This window comes from Biomphalaria glabrata, chromosome 4 (genome assembly GCF_947242115.1).
Source record: "Biomphalaria glabrata chromosome 4, xgBioGlab47.1, whole genome shotgun sequence".
Taxonomy (NCBI): domain Eukaryota; kingdom Metazoa; phylum Mollusca; class Gastropoda; family Planorbidae; genus Biomphalaria; species Biomphalaria glabrata.
The window spans coordinates 14,457,740-14,473,989 of record NC_074714.1 but is presented as its reverse complement, the minus strand read 5'-3'; the positions used below and the strand labels follow the sequence as shown (position 1 = coordinate 14,473,989).

The 16,250-nt window shown below is 34.2% G+C and overlaps 1 protein-coding gene and 1 long non-coding RNA gene across 2 annotated transcripts in view; both read right to left on the bottom strand.

Moving 5' to 3' along the window:
- Positions 1 to 16,250, bottom strand: part of LOC106054137 (macrophage-expressed gene 1 protein-like) — a 30,159-nt gene that overhangs the window by 2,844 nt on the left and 11,065 nt on the right. Inside the window, exons 11-14 of the mRNA XM_013209888.2 lie at positions 6,735 to 6,858; positions 5,107 to 5,249; positions 3,885 to 4,004; positions 1,527 to 1,698 (exon numbers count right to left, since the gene is read on the bottom strand). Coding sequence (XP_013065342.2) covers positions 1,527 to 1,698; positions 3,885 to 4,004; positions 5,107 to 5,249; positions 6,735 to 6,858 — 559 coding nt within the window. The remainder of the gene's footprint in view (positions 1 to 1,526; positions 1,699 to 3,884; positions 4,005 to 5,106; positions 5,250 to 6,734; positions 6,859 to 16,250) is intronic.
- Positions 7,927 to 16,213, bottom strand: LOC129925686 (uncharacterized). Its single transcript, XR_008777378.1, has 2 exons — positions 13,447 to 16,213; positions 7,927 to 8,138 (listed from the first exon to the last, which is right to left on the bottom strand). It is a non-coding gene; the product is annotated as an uncharacterized LOC129925686 (long non-coding RNA).

Here is a 16,250-nt window from a genome sequence, read left to right as displayed (position 1 = left end):
AATTATAATTATACATTATAATGCTCTTTCAACATTTTAGTGCGATTTTGATATATCGTGGAGTTCGAATTCAGACACGAGCAATTTTTTATTTTAAAATAGTTTTTGAAAAGGCAGCACGGAAGCCTTCTCCTGGATACACCTCTCCCTCCCTCCTCCAACTGTTCCACAAAACTGAATTGAACCCTAGCGCACTCAACATGCTATAAACATAAAATTGTTATTAACAAATAAAAAAAGGAAGAAAAAAATTAATAAGATAGTTTGTATAGAAACAAACTCAAAATCGGCCCCCAAAGTAGTCCACTTAGGAATGTAAAAAAAAACAACTTTTTTCAGTATTTTCAGCAATAATATCAGAAGCTATGAGCTGCAAAATGCAAACAACCACAACCTTGTCTGTGCACACAAAGGATAAATGTGTCGCTAAGGAAGAAATTGGTTTAAAGTCTTACGTGTAACGTCTACGATATGCAATGTATTCCATTTGAATAGCATGATACATGGATTATTAAATGCTGTTTCAAATTATATTTGACTTATATACATACTAAATATGTTTATTCTCTTTTAAACCAAAAGTAAACATTTTAATTCACATTTAAGAAACTTCTATTACAGGAAGCTCTAGCGATGCATGCAAATGTTTTTACTTTTAATAGTAAATAATTGTAACAAAAAAAAAATGGTTTATTTAAACAAAAATGGCTTGCGTAGTTCATTTAAAAAAAAATAGACGGTTTGTTACTTAGAAAACAAAAAGGTAGCCTTTGATTCAGAGCTTTACAAGCTAAAAAAAATGCAAATGCCTTCTTTACCTTCATAGTGTATGGGCGGGAATGTCTCTCTAGAACAAGGTTCTACAATCAGATGAAGTCTAAAAAAGTGCTCAACAAGGCTGAACCATATACGTTCTACGACTGATGGAGGCCAACAAGTATTCATTCAACAACTATTTATTCATTATGCTCTTCAAAAAGAGCTGCGAATATGTTGGTTATAACTCTACCGGACTTTTATCAAGAAAATTGTTATAATTTATTCTTATAGTCAATATAATGCGGGGTTATGTGAAATACAAATAAAGTGAATAAATATCTTAATATGAATCAAACTAACTTATTTTAAATTGGTGGCAGCCTGGTCGTGTGGTAATCGCTCTGGAGTGTCCTTTCGATGGTCTCCAGTTCAAACTCTATCCGCTGTAATAAACTTCAATTCTGAAGGTACATCCGAAACTTACAAAACGACAGACAGACAAAAGTTAAGTTGAAGCAAGGGATATAACTGACAGGGCAGACCATTTTATAGGCTTCCTTCTTTAGATATAACTGACAGGGCAGACCATTTTATAGGCTTCCTTCTTTAGATATAACTGACAGGGCAGACCATTTTATAGGCTTCCTTCTTTAGATATATATTTAGAAATAGTGAACTTTGCTCTGATTCTCCAATAGACAGTATTCCACCAGTCCCCTCACATCTGACCTATACTTCACTGGATTAATTGTTCACTGTAGACCTACCTACTATAGCACCCACTGGTAAAGCTTCTTTCTCGTTTGTGCTGGACGAAGAGAGGAGTAGATTTTTCGAGTCTTTTCTTTGATCGTCCATCGGAAGATAATGCAGACGTGGCTCATCGACTGTATCATCTTGTAAAGTATTCACTATCTTGACATCATTTTTATCATCTTGCTATAAAGAAATACAAGTATTGTTTACGTTTAAATTCTAGATTTAGTATTGAAAATATATATGACATAAAACGAGGTTAAGAAAACAAAACGAGCTCACTAATCAGTGGTGGATCAACAATGTCACATCTGAGGGCGATGCCATCTTAACTCTGCAAAGACCCCAGAGACCAACACCTACAACACTGTCTGACTTTATGATTGAATTGTTTAAAATAAAATAAAAAGGCCTGCATATAATTACACAAGAGTTGTGCTTTTTATCTTGGGGTTTCAGTGGCTTAGTTCGTTAATATTTCGTGGACAGCCATACTTTGACATAATCTTCCAGAGTCCTTCTCTGCTAACAGTGTTGAATGCCTTTGTTAGGTTGACATATATTAAGAAGAGGTCAGCATTTTGTTCCTGACATTTTTCCTGGATCATATCAATGGTACCACGCTCTTTTCTGAAACCGCACTAGCTTTCTGGTAGTAGACCATGTTCTATGTGTTGCATGAGCCGATTTAATAGGATGCGTGAAAGGATTTTCCCAGCATTAGATAGAAGAGATATTCCTCTGTGGTTGCCGCAGATTTGGCGGGTCCCTTTTCACTTGTATAAATTCATAACCATGGTGAGACTATTTCATGATGGCATGAAGGCTCGTATCCAACAAAGTGGAGAACCATCAGAGCCCTTCAAAGTATCAAACGGGGTAAAACAAGGCTGTGTCCTAGCACCTACACTGTTCAGTATCATGTTCTCTGCTATGCTGACAGATGCATTCACAAATAGAGAAAACATCGGAACAAATACAACATACAGATTTGATGGTGGCCTATTTAATCCGAGGCGGCTCAAAGCAAAATCAAAAACAAATTCAGCAGTAATCAGGGACTAGCTATTTGCAGACGACTGTGCTCTACATGCCTGCTCTGAAAATGATCTGCAGAGCATTGTCAGTGACTTCTCAAGAGCATGCTCAGACTTTGGCCTTACCATTTACACAAATAAGACTGAAGTCTTATATTTACCTTTTCCTGGGAAAGCCTACTCGGATCCAAGCATCAAGATAAATGGACATTATATAAACACAGTGGACAGATTCACATATCTTGGCAGTATACTCTCCAGAAACGGAAAGATTGATAATGAAATCGACCTGTGTATCGCCAAGGCCAGTGCATCCTATGGCAGACTGTCTAAAATGTCTGGAACAGACGTATCACTACAATTACAAAGCTAGGGATCTATTGAGCCGTCATCCTCCGTACATTAATCTATGCCTCAGAAACGTGGACAGTGTACAAAAAAACATGAAAAAAAACTGAATCAATTCCACATGACATGTCTTAGAAAAATACTGAATGTCAAATGGCAAGAAAAAATACCAGATACTGAAGTCCTTCGAAGAGCGGGTCTGCAAAGCATCCATACAATCCTGATGCAGTCCCAGCTGCGATGGGCAGGACACGTCTGCAGAATGGAAAACCATTGTATGGCCAACTAAGCGAAGGAAAGTGCTCGCAAGGTGGTCAAAGAATGCGCTTCAGGGACACCCTCAAAGCTTCTCTGAAGGCGTTCAGCATTGACCCAGCCACCTGGGAGACAAAGGCACATGACAGAGCATCATGGCGTCGCGCTGTGAAAACTGGCGCACAGGTTGCTGAGGAAAAGAGAAACAGGCTGGCAGAAGAAAAACGCCAGAGAAGAAAAGCTAGGCCCACGATACTAGCTCTAGCGGGAATAACCTACCCAGTGTGCAGCCAAACATTCTGGCCTCACATAGGTCTCACCAGCCACATGAGGAGGCATAAAACCCCAGTGCAAAGCCCTCAGCTCCATGGATGACAAAGTGGTCATCATCGAACCACGATGGACGAACTATATATATATTTAAATAGATTTAGACAGAAAGATGATTAAAACTGAACATTTTAAGCTGCTCTTTATATCATTTTTACTTCTAAGAAGGCATTTACGAAGAAAGCAAGAGTTTTAAACAAATTTCATTAGTGGACATGAAATAATTCAGTTTCAATATTTTTTAATAAAGTTATTTACCACTCCTCCATATAGTTGATCAACAGTCTTATAATGAGTTTAAAGATGTTTAATGAAAATACAGACATTGATTTGACATTGTTAGCTAAATGTCTATACAATGTTGACTATATAATACAGACATTGATTTGACATTGTTACCAGAATGTATAGTTCTTCATCGGCTGAATCTGGCTCTGGTGAAAATGGAGGAAGCTTTATGGATGGTAAGGTAGGATTCGAACCTTCTGTAGCCTGGATGCAATAGTAAATTGAACATCCCTGAAAAGAAAACAAAAGCTTAACATTTACCTAAGACCTTTATATTACATCATTTATATTAACTTACTGTCTCGTTCGTGTTTAGATTTGGCAAACGTTTCGTTGATTTCTTTAATTTCATAGACGGTTTTACACAGGTAGAGACCTTCTTAGAGTTTTCTAGCAGCTATAAGCTCATTGTAGCCAACACCTTCATCTCATACAAATCATCCAGAATAATTGTGTGGTATATCACAGATAACCAAGCACACAGCCAGATTGATTATATACTGTTTCTTATAAGGTTCACATTTAGTATCAGCAAATCCCAAACCAGAACTTTCCCTCAACTGACTGTCACAGGTTGCTTTATGTTTCTAGTATCTGTCACTGTCTTATTTCTTCTCTCTGTGACGTGCCGGGGATTTTTGTGTAGAACTAGATGTTGATATTAGATCTTAATATCCAATAACGAAGATTCTTCAATTCAAAATACGAAAACTCTAATTCAGGAACTAGGATTCATTCTCAGTACACAAAATGTACAAATAAAACTCTAACCAATGAATATCTTCTTTCGAGCTCGTTAACGAATAGATTAAAATAGATATTTTGATTCTACAACTGATCAAATATATGCGACTTGTCTACTCGAGTTTCATCTCTCAACTGACGCTAAAAGACTGCCAAATCCTATCCCATCATTCCTACGACAACCCACGCTTCAATCACTTGATCAGATGATGGCATAGATTTTTCTGTCTTTAGAATATTCTAGCAAGAAAGCCGGGGCTAAATTCTAGGGGTTGCATCCTGGAAGAGTTAAATTTAGATTCAGCTAGACTGATATGTGACACTGACATAGTGATAATTGCATGGTTTGGTGGTTATTTATTAAAATATACAAACAAAAACAACTAAATTTTTTGTCTTGACGCTTTGTTTCGCTTTAAACGAAATTTCTTTTCATTATGTGACTAATAGATCATATAGAAGTTGTATTGAGAAGCTAAAAAAACAAACAGTTCATTGACTGACGGCAAGTACCAGATTTTTTCTCAGGTAGAAACACACAAAGTGTTGCTATACATTCCATTAAACAAACGAAACATAGCAGACCTACCTCCTCAATTGTAGCAAGATGTTGGCTGTAGCCACGAGGACAACTCTTCGGGTAGCTCTCTGACGTGTACCGTTTGCTTTCGTAGTACCGCCCGCTATCAGTATCTCCTGCAGAATTGTCTCCTTCCTTGGCTAATGGATTTCCTTTAAAAAAAAAATGAGCCTTCACTAATTTCTAATATAAGGACAGGCTTAACGCGTTTACAATAATCCCTTGTGTTTCGTTTTTAATTGGAGATTTTCACCACAAATTAAACAGGGTCAACGACGTGACATGAGAGTTGCCAACTAGAAACAAACTAAAAAGCTATCAACAGAAAAGGTTAGAAAAAAAATATCATTTAGGTTTTTAAAAAAAAACAAGAACATATTTTTTACAATTCTTTAAAACAAAGCTTATATTCAGCGTTCGTGTATCAATTAGTTTATAATAGATATAGACTAACAATTAAAAAAAAACATTTTTAAAAATAAAAAAAAGGGAGAACAAGCTGAATTCGAACTCATGGCTCAAGCCTTCTCTGTCTTACTACACGGTAACCTCTCTGCTAGTGGAGAGCTTATGAACATAGACGAGTGTATAGTTATCCATCGTTCCTTTAGTCTCGTCCTAGTTTTCAGGTTTGTGTTCACTATGACTCAGACGACAACCTATAAAGGGGACTAATTCATCTTATACCACCACCACTTCAGTCAATTACAATTTCTTTCCCTTGTTCAAGACACCAAGCGAAATAATTTATTTCCAATAGTCAATTAACTAATTTTCAGGTAAAAAAAAATAACTGTGCAAAGTTTAAGCTTGATCCGATATTGGGGGTGAGAGAATTAATGTGTGCAAATTTTTAACCAGACAGACAGAGTTGATATAAGCTTTGTAAAAAAAACATAGCTTATCGACATTTCCTATTTTCTGAATACCGAAATGGTTGCTATTTTTTGAAGTTTCCCCATGCAAGAAAATCTCCACTATAATCAAATAATACATTAAGAAGAAATAAGAAATCGATTAGACTTCACACAATGAGTAAGACAACGCGATAAATCTGATGTTTACTTAATAGGGTTTGTATATATTAGCATTGTGTTTAACATGGTAAACAGATCATGAGATCTGGAAACTGGAGATGTCCAATAACTAGACTCTAAGTTATCAATTTACTGAACGTCTTATTAGTGCCTAAAACAATCTGCTATACAAAATAGGCAAATTCTAAATCTATGATTAGCTTGACCGTCAGCTCAGTCAGCTTGGTAAATGGATTGAAATCCTTCGCCTCTCCCTTAAGTTGTTGAATCGTTGGGGCAACACACGTGATCTCTTGATCATCTTTTCCCATTCCTCTTTTCTTTACCATAACTTTCAATTACATGCCCGTTTATTCTTTGATGTTTTCTTCCCATCTTTCTGTCTATATTTTTTTCCTTGGTACTGTTCCTTGCGGGAAGGTGTTAGCCATTCATTATAACTTTATAATTTTTTACTTTAGTCAGCAGGTCGCATTGGGGTTTAGTTGCTAACGTGGACTTGAATTTCCCATGATACTACTTTTTTTAAAAAATATATAGACAACTGTGCATATCTGCATGTTATGAAGTGACAATCGAAAAACATCATTTGGACTTTACCGTTCTTGCAAGTAAAGAATCCTCCAAATGGAACTGATGACAACGCATTCTGTTCAAAGTCATCGCTGATACAAATGATCATGTCAGAAAATATTTTCGTTTCTGAAAATGTTGAGGGACAACTCTGGGAGAAAAAAAAACATTGATTTTTTATTTCTTTTGTTTTTCAGTGAATGTAAAATTACGTAGTTATGATAAAGCTAGCGTTAGAACACAAAACTGACGGCTGTAGGTGAGCATTATCCGCGTGTTGCTAGTTCAATATGATTACCCGCGACTAGCCGTACTGTATAGCAAATTAACGATAAAATTTTATTATGGCTTTTTAAATTATGTCGTCTTTATTCTTTGTATCATTTTGAATAAAAGAGAGAGATCTGGCACATTAGTTATAAGAAAATAGTGTACGTTTGCGGTGATTTTTGATTAAACGAAAATATGAAAATTCGTTTTAAATTTTATTAAATAAAGCTTATATCAAAAGTTTGCATACGTTAGTTATCCCACACCCATTCTCAAGTTGAAAATCTGGGCAATTATTTAATGGTGTGGATAATAAATGAATCAAAAACAATTAAACAATGAGTCAATAAGTTAATTTTTTATTGTTTGTTAACAGGAAGGGGAATTAATCCTTCAGTTTTCACATATATGGCTAAATATTTTAGCTTATAAGATTATTGAAGGCATCATTCCACAACTATTCTTGGAACAAGATGAAAATATAAACAATTATTTTTTATGCCTAATGAATGTGATGTTGCTAGTTCAGGCTGTCTTGAAGTCAACCAATTACTCTGCAATCGTTTGGGTGTAATTGTCCGGGTGTATTACGTGTAGTTGCACAACAATACAAACAAGAACTGGCACATCGATTTTAACTAGTGAAGAGATGTAGTCGACTCTGATGAACTATTCAACATGTATTTATTATGATAAAAGGGCCACAGTAGAAGTCTCTGTCACTAAACACGTCGTTACCCTGAAATGTTCTATCGCTAACTGATTTTCCGGTCTCTAACCCAACATATCCCAAACGTCACTAGTCCCGTTCAATATGCGTCTACTATGGTGCGTCGCTAAATAACTAAAATAACTAACCTATATAAATAAGGTGTCTAACAGATTCCTCCCCCCCTTGAAAAAAAAATATGTCAATATTTTTCCACTACTGTCAAGTCTTACAAGGGCATTTTCAATTTAAGGGGAAGACCACAAACATAAAATCTTGATCTCTTCATCTTGACATCTTCATCTTGACAGTTCCTCATATTCATGTCAATGTTCATAACAGTTCATAACATTCCAGAATCATCTTCATTGGTATACAGTTCATCATAGAGGAAAATGTGGCATCCTATGGGCATGTCCTACACATCTCAAATGTTCTTCACTGGCAGTAATCTGATAAAATACAATATTTCAAAAAACAATTACAGACTTTATTTACACATTCAATACATTTTTTCTTACCACCCTTTTATACGCTTTTGTCCATTTTTCTTTTATACTCACCCTTTTCCATAGAACTAACTTTCGTCAATGATATATGAAATGATTCACACAAAAAAAAATATCCATACTTACTTTTAAATGCTTAACATCAACTTTACTTATCTCCCTTTTCATAACATATAAATGGTGTCAATATATTAATATATATTACATAATCAATATAATCATAGTTTATTTACAAAACTGTTTCACTTCAATGTCATTCTAGACAATAAATCAGCTACAATATTCACAGCTCCACTAATAGCTTTCACTTCAAATTTATACTCCTGTAGTGCTAAGAACCATCTATAAACACGACTGTTTTTCATGCTCTTTTGCTGTATATACTGAATAGGTTTATGATCAGTTAATAATATGAATTTCCTTCCTATTAAATAGCTCTCTAGCTTAGTAATTACCCATATTACAGCTAAGGCTTCTCTTTCAATGACACTATATTTTTTCTCTGCCTCTGACAATTTTCTACTTACATATAATATAGGATGTAAGTTATCATAGTTCTGCATTAAACAACCACCAATAGCATTACCAGATGCATCAGTTGTGACATAAAATATTTTGTCTTTATCAGGTAGTCTTAATATTAGTTCATGACTAAAAACATCTTTAATTCTGTCAATAGCTTTCACACATTCCTCATTACAAACTACTTTTTGAGGTTTTCCTTTTTTAAGTAAGTCATTTAGTGGATTCACTATTTCTGCTAAGTTTTTTATAAACTTTCTGTAATAATTTACTATTCCCAATATACTTTTAATTTGTCTTTTTGTTGTAGGTATTTCAATATTAAGTACTTTCTTTATGTTATCTTCAATAGGGCTAATCATGTTGTTATTTATTTTATGTCCTAAGAAAATTATTTCCTCCAATCCTATTTCTACTTTTTCTGCTTGAATTGTAAGTCCACTTTCTTTTATTATTTTGAACACTTCTTTTACATCTACCAAATGTTCCTCCCAACTATTATTAAAAATACATATGTCATCTAAATAGCAAATAACATTTTCTTTGTTTCCAATTATCATGTTCATCATTCTATTAAATGTGGCAGGTGCATTTACTAATCCAAAACTCATATAATTCCATTGAAAAATACCATATGGTGTTACAAATGCTGTGTAAGGTTTTGCATTTTCTGTTAAAGGTATTTGCCAATAACCTTTAGTTAAATCTAATTTAGTAAAAAATTTTGCTCCATTTAATTTATGTAAAATATCCTCTATATTTGGCATTGGATATGGGTCAAATTCTGTGATGTTGTTAAGTTTCCTATAATCAATACATAACCTTATATCTCCATTCTTCTTTTTGGCTATCACAATTGGTGAAGCATAAGGAGATGTTGATGGTTCAATTATACCTGATTCTAGTAAATTGTCTATTTCTTTCTTTACTTTGTCTTGTAAATGTAGCGGTATTCTATATGGCTTAAGCTTGATAGGTTTTGTGTCTGTTACTTTAATGTCATGTTTAATAATATTAGTTTTTCCTGGTATGCTGGAAAAAATTTCTTTGTATTCCTGTATTATTTTAGTTATATCTTTTGACTTTTCCTTAGTTAAATTATTAAGATTAATCTTTTGCCAAGTTTGATTCTCTTTTGTTTCTATTACAGGTATTTCCTTAATATCATTTTCATTATGATTTTCATTTGTTATTATCATCAAGCATTCTTCTCTTTCTGAAAATTTATTTTCTATTTCCTCCTGAATGTTTTGTATCAACTCATCTTCTCTATCATGATATAGTTTCAAATTATTTATGTGATATGTTTTAACTTTCCCATTTATTTCAATTTGATAATTGACATCACTAATTTGTTTTATCACCTTAAATGGACCTTTCCATTGTTTACCAATTTTATTTTTCAGGTCATTTATTAATATTAATACGTTGTTTCCTACTTCTAGTGTTTTCAATTGTCTTTTCTTATTTAGATTCTCATGAGCACTTTGTTTATATTTCTTATTGTTGTTATATGCTTGAGTCCATATTTCTTTCAATTCTGTTGTGATTGTTGTTTCACTGTCATTATTTAATTTATTCTCATTGTCTATTAGATTTTCTTTAAAAACATCTAATTCATCTCTGGGTTTTCTTCCATGTATTATTTCATATGGTGAAAATTGTGTTGCTTCATGGATGTTGTTTCTATGAGCAAATAGTACATAGTTAATGTAATGATCCCACTTGTTCTGATTATTCTGAATTATCTTTGTTAGTGATCTTTTTAATGATCCACCATATCGTTCACATAAACCGTTACTCTCCGGGTGGTAAACCGAAGAGTATATGTGTTGTATATTGTATTGTTTAGTCCATTTCTTAAATTGTTCTGACTTAAACTGAGATCCCTGATCACTCAATATAATTTTAGGTATACCATGTCTTGTAATTACTTTTTGAGTTATGGCATTAATGATATTTTCTGCACTTGTATTTGATAATGGGATTGCCTCTGGGTATCTACTAAACATGTCTATTACTGTTAGAATGTATTTGTTATTATTTTCAGTTTGAATTAAAGGACCTATTAAATCAATAGATACTTTCTGAAATGGTGCCGTAGGTTCATCCATTTCTTGAATAGGTGCTTTATTCACTAGGCTTTTGTTAGATCTCTTTTGACATATGTCACATGAGTTTATGTATTTGTTGATTGTTGCTTTCATTTTGGGCCAAAATACTTGTTTTGACAAGTTCCTATAACATTTCTTTACTCCCCTATGTGCTGCTAAATTATTATCATGTGTCATGATTAAAACATCTTTCCAATATTTCTGTGGTAAGACAAGTTGTTTTATTTTCTTGTTATCATTACTTGTTTGTCTAAACAATATTTTATTCTCTATACAAAATTTCTCCATTGGATTATTATTGTTTTTATCTGATATTCTTGAATAAATTTTCCCAATAATATTGTCATTCATTTGTTCTAATGCAAATGTGGGTGTTGTTTCTTTTTCACTTTGAGATATTTGTGTTTCCAGACTATTTTGTGTTTCATTTTCTATCTCACTTTCCTTAACATCTGTATTTTCTATTTGTATTACATTACTGGTTTCTTTTTCTTCATCCTTACTTATTACATTTATTGTATTTTCCTGTTTCTCATCTTGTTTATCCATTGATCTTGTTATTACCATACTTGTTATATTTTGTGTTTCTATGTTTCCATGATTTTGTCTTATGTTTTTGTATTTGTTTTGCCAGTCTTCTAATTCTTTTCTTGAACATTCTTTAACTCCTTTTATGTTTCCTACTAACATATCATATCTCATTTCTGGTATTGCAATGCCATCACAATAACCAGTGAAAAATGGGGTTTCAATGTATACCCTTATAGCTTTAAATTCCCTTACAGTGCCATCTGCTAATTCTACTTTCTTAGTAAACCCTTTATACCAATGAGGTTTGACAAATTTAGTTTTTACTGCCAAAGTGTTACAACCTGAATCCCTGATTAATTCCACCGGAATTCTATCTACAAACCCTGGGTACACTGCAAAATTGTTCCTATTTCCTTCCATGAAATATATCCTATCTGTACCTTTATTTTTGTATTCCCTACTGTAACTCCTATTTCTATAATTTCCCCTGTCATTCCTATCTCTACTCCTATATCTATTGTTATTTTGTTCATTGTATCTATTTCTACTTCCAGACCTACTATTCCCTCTTCTACAGTTAGCTGCTATATGACCTTTTCCTTGACATTTAAAACAGGTTATTTCACTATATTTTCTATTTCCACTATTTGATCTGTTTCTATTTCTACTTCTATCAACATTTTCTTTGGTGTATCCTATTAAATCTACTTTGCTCTTATCTCTATCAGAAAATGGTTTATTTGGATATGCATTTTTGTATACTCTCATTATCTCTGTTATTTCATCTATAGTTTTTGGGTTTCTTTCTCTAATAAAAGATTGTAATTGAGGATCACATTTATTTACAAAGTTGTCCACTAGAATAAAATTTTTTAATCCTTCATAAGAGTTATTCACTTTTTCTAATTTTACCCACTTATTGAAAAAATCCTTTTCCATATTAATGGTAGTTTGGGGTTCTATTCCTAATGATGGTATATTGTCAAAGTATTTCTTTCTAAAAGTTGTAGCATTATGACCATAGGCATTTAATAATTCTCTTTTTAAAACCTGATAGCTATCATCAATATGATGGTCATGATTTTGGCATATTGTTAGAGCTTGACCATGAACAAAGTCTATCAGTATTTCAGACCATTCTTCTTCAGGCATATTAAATGTAGACATTTTTGCCTCATATCTTTTCAGGAAATCACCAATGTCATCCTTCTGTTCATCAAAACTTTGTATTTTTCTCTTTAGCCATGTTTGTGAATTAGGGTTGTCTCTTTGAGTGGTATAATTATTTGAGTTATTTGTGTTATTTCCTTGTTCAGTTTGGGCTCTGGCTTGTGCTGCATCCAATCTCATCTTCTCCATTTTAGCTTCATGTTCTCGGTCCTCTTTTTGCTTCTCATATTCTTCCTTTCTGATCCTATCTTGTCTCTCTATCTCTTGTCTTTGACGTTCTTCTTGTCTTTCTATCTCTTGTCTTTGACGTTCCGTTTCTTCCTTCACCACTTGCTGTACATAAGCTGCTAAGTCCTTTCCTTTTAACTCCATGGCCTTTCCATCCTGCATAGCTGTTTCCTTAACCTCCTTAAGGTCCACATATGATGATGTAGCCATTGTGTTTTATATTTTATATATATTTTTACTTGGCCTATATTAGTTATGGCTATACTTTAAACTTATTTTATATTTAAGTTTTTCCACACTTTTATACAAATTTTAAATGGTATGTCTCTATCTATATAGTAAATGTATAAATCTAGTCTGAGTTATTATGGTTATATTCAAATCTGTATATTAGATCTAGTATTACACACAAATTTAAATCTAGTATATTATAGTATGTATAATAATACTATTTAGATCTATAGTTATCAAGAGCACTATGACTTTTAGATCTAGTATGAATAACTATGATCAATTTCAAAATCTGGTATGACTGAAGTCACAGTGAAGTGTTTAGAGTAAATTCAAAGACTGTCTAGAGTCTAGATCTAGAGTAGATTATGGTTCTATTTCACCATGCGAAACAAATATGTGTATACAGTGTCAAATATATCTTCAACAAGATATATATATCTAGAATGTACTACCTTCATTCATCTTCAACTTAATAATATTTCAAAGTAGAGTCTAGATAATTAAATTGTACCAAAGAGATGTACAACAATTTGTAGATCTAGATTTAGCCAGACGATAGTGTTTGACTACATAGCCAGTTTCGGCATTATTCTCATGGCAAAATCATAATTGATTTTAACCGCTCAAACTAAAATTATTTTAGTCTGATTCACAGTAAAAGAATCCTACCCGCACTTTCTATCATTAAGTGAAAAAAAAATACAGATCTAATTAAATTAATAAAAATAAATAATTTAAAATAATATAAACAAATGAAATAATTAAAATGAGACTATCACTATGGGTTGGGATGTGACAATATGGCACACAATGATAACGTCACGAAGTAACCAGGCAACAACGGATATGACGTTTACACAAACAAAACAAATTACAATCCTAAATATATAATATAGCTTTTCATCTAAATTACGTCTTCTACCCCGACGGGTTTTAAGGCGCACCACCTGATTTTACTCAGGCTAACGTACCAAATTTAGACAAAATCTATTTCTAAGGGCAATCTAAACATATACTAATAAGAAAAATGGCACTTAGCTTTTGATAAGAAAGATCCCTTTGTTCGGACTCCCGAATATGCTAGATCACAACAAATTCCACTGCCTCTCTTCCAGTTCTGACTCTGTTCTCCGGTGCTACCAGTATCCCACGTAATGCCACAGATGTCCTGATATGCCACAGCAAAATGTTCCAGTTTCTTTGACGACTGTTGATGACCGTATGTGTAGTTCCGACGACCTTGTGTACACAGTTACTGACGAATAGGTTAACGGTTCTTCTGGCGATGACTTGACTTGTGTAGACGACTACTGACAAATAACAGTCTCTTGACGGCAACTTGATCTGGACGACTGACGAATAACGAATTTCTTGACGATGACTTGATCTGGGCTGACGAATAACGGCTTTCTTGACGATGACTTGATCTGGGCTGACGAATAACGACTTTCTCGACGATGACTTGATCTGGGCTGACGAATAACGGTTCTCTAAAATAGTTCACTGCTTCTGCTGCTACTCTGGTAGTACGACGAAGTTTGCTGTTGTACTCTGCTTCACTAGACCAACTGTCCAATGTAGACTAGGTGAAACCAAGGTCACCTCCGACGACGTTCCGTTAGACGATTAACGGTTTTCAACGAAATTAAGTGGATGTAGCTGTTTCCACAACTTCACTGCTAACAAGTCTAGATATGGTCTAGACCGACGAATACTAGATATATCAATGTTCAGTACTGATAAAGATTACTTCACTAACCTTCCAAAGGTTAAACACAGTGACCGTTATAAACGTGGCAAGCAACCGGTTCAATGAGCAAACTGCTCCACAAGAATCTCTCCAAGGGTAAGACGACAGAGCGATTTCGATTTAGTTAGCTACCAAACTTGTAGTACTCACAATACTTCTGACAGCGGGCAAACTGTCCTTCTCGAAACTGACGAGGTAACACTTGATACTCAATGTGGCTCCTATGACGAAGAAAAAATATGTCCAACAGGTTCACTAACGATCTCTCACCCGTTATGAATGAACGGTTTCTCTGGTTGTAGGTCGGTTCAGCATATGAAGATCAGGCGTTGCGATGATTACGGTCCTGACGAAGGTCACCCTGAGTTAACGGCTCGTTGAACGTGCGATCAAACAGGCGACGACTGTATGTAGATCCAGAACAAAGTCACTCTGCGATGCTGCTGTGTTCAGCCGTACTCCGATGAAATCTTATAACTTCGAGTGCACGACCCTCACCTGAGTAAACGTTCTGCTTCGAGGTCCGGTTCGATGTTCGTCTTCATCAGGGTCCGGCTTCGAGGTTCGGGGTCGCCACTGTGATGTTGCTAGTTCAGGCTGTCTTGAAGTCAACCAATTACTCTGCAATCGTTTGGGTGTAATTGTCCGGGTGTATTACGTGTAGTTGCACAACAATACAAACAAGAACTGGCACATCGATTTTAACTAGTGAAGAGATGTAGTCGACTCTGATGAACTATTCAACATGTATTTATTATGATAAAAGGGCCACAGTAGAAGTCTCTGTCACTAAACACGTCGTTACCCTGAAATGTTCTATCGCTAACTGATTTTCCGGTCTCTAACCCAACATATCCCAAACGTCACTAGTCCCGTTCAATATGCGTCTACTATGGTGCGTCGCTAAATAACTAAAATAACTAACCTATATAAATAAGGTGTCTAACATGAATCATGAATTGACTAAAAATTTAACCAATCAGTAAATTAATTATTGGTAATTATTTATTTTGTTAACATATCGATTAGGGGATATAACTTCGAACACTATCCAGAGATATAATTGTAGGAGTGTGGTCCTTCCCCTCACATTGGCTCTGTTTTATTTTTATATTTGGCTTGTTTATTTATGTTTATAGCCTTTATGATTAGTAGAACATTACATTTTCAAACATTAATGAATATTCTTAAAAAAAATATTAGTGCGGGACAAACTAACGTAAACATATTTTGAGAAGTATTCACAAGTTGTGCATAGCAAACCACACGATACTCACTAAAACTTTCCACTTGCGCTGTATAAATAATGATCCGAATTGAAAACCCCTCCACATGGGAAGGGGAGATCGGAATTTAGTGACTGATTTTTTGTTTTAATTTTGTTTATTTTAGGTGAGATTTTAATACTAAACCATCACTTGCACCAGAAACAGCCAAGGGGGTTTTCATTTTAAAACCCCTACCAGGGGGTTTTAATTTTAAAAATCACCCCCAAACCCCCCCCCC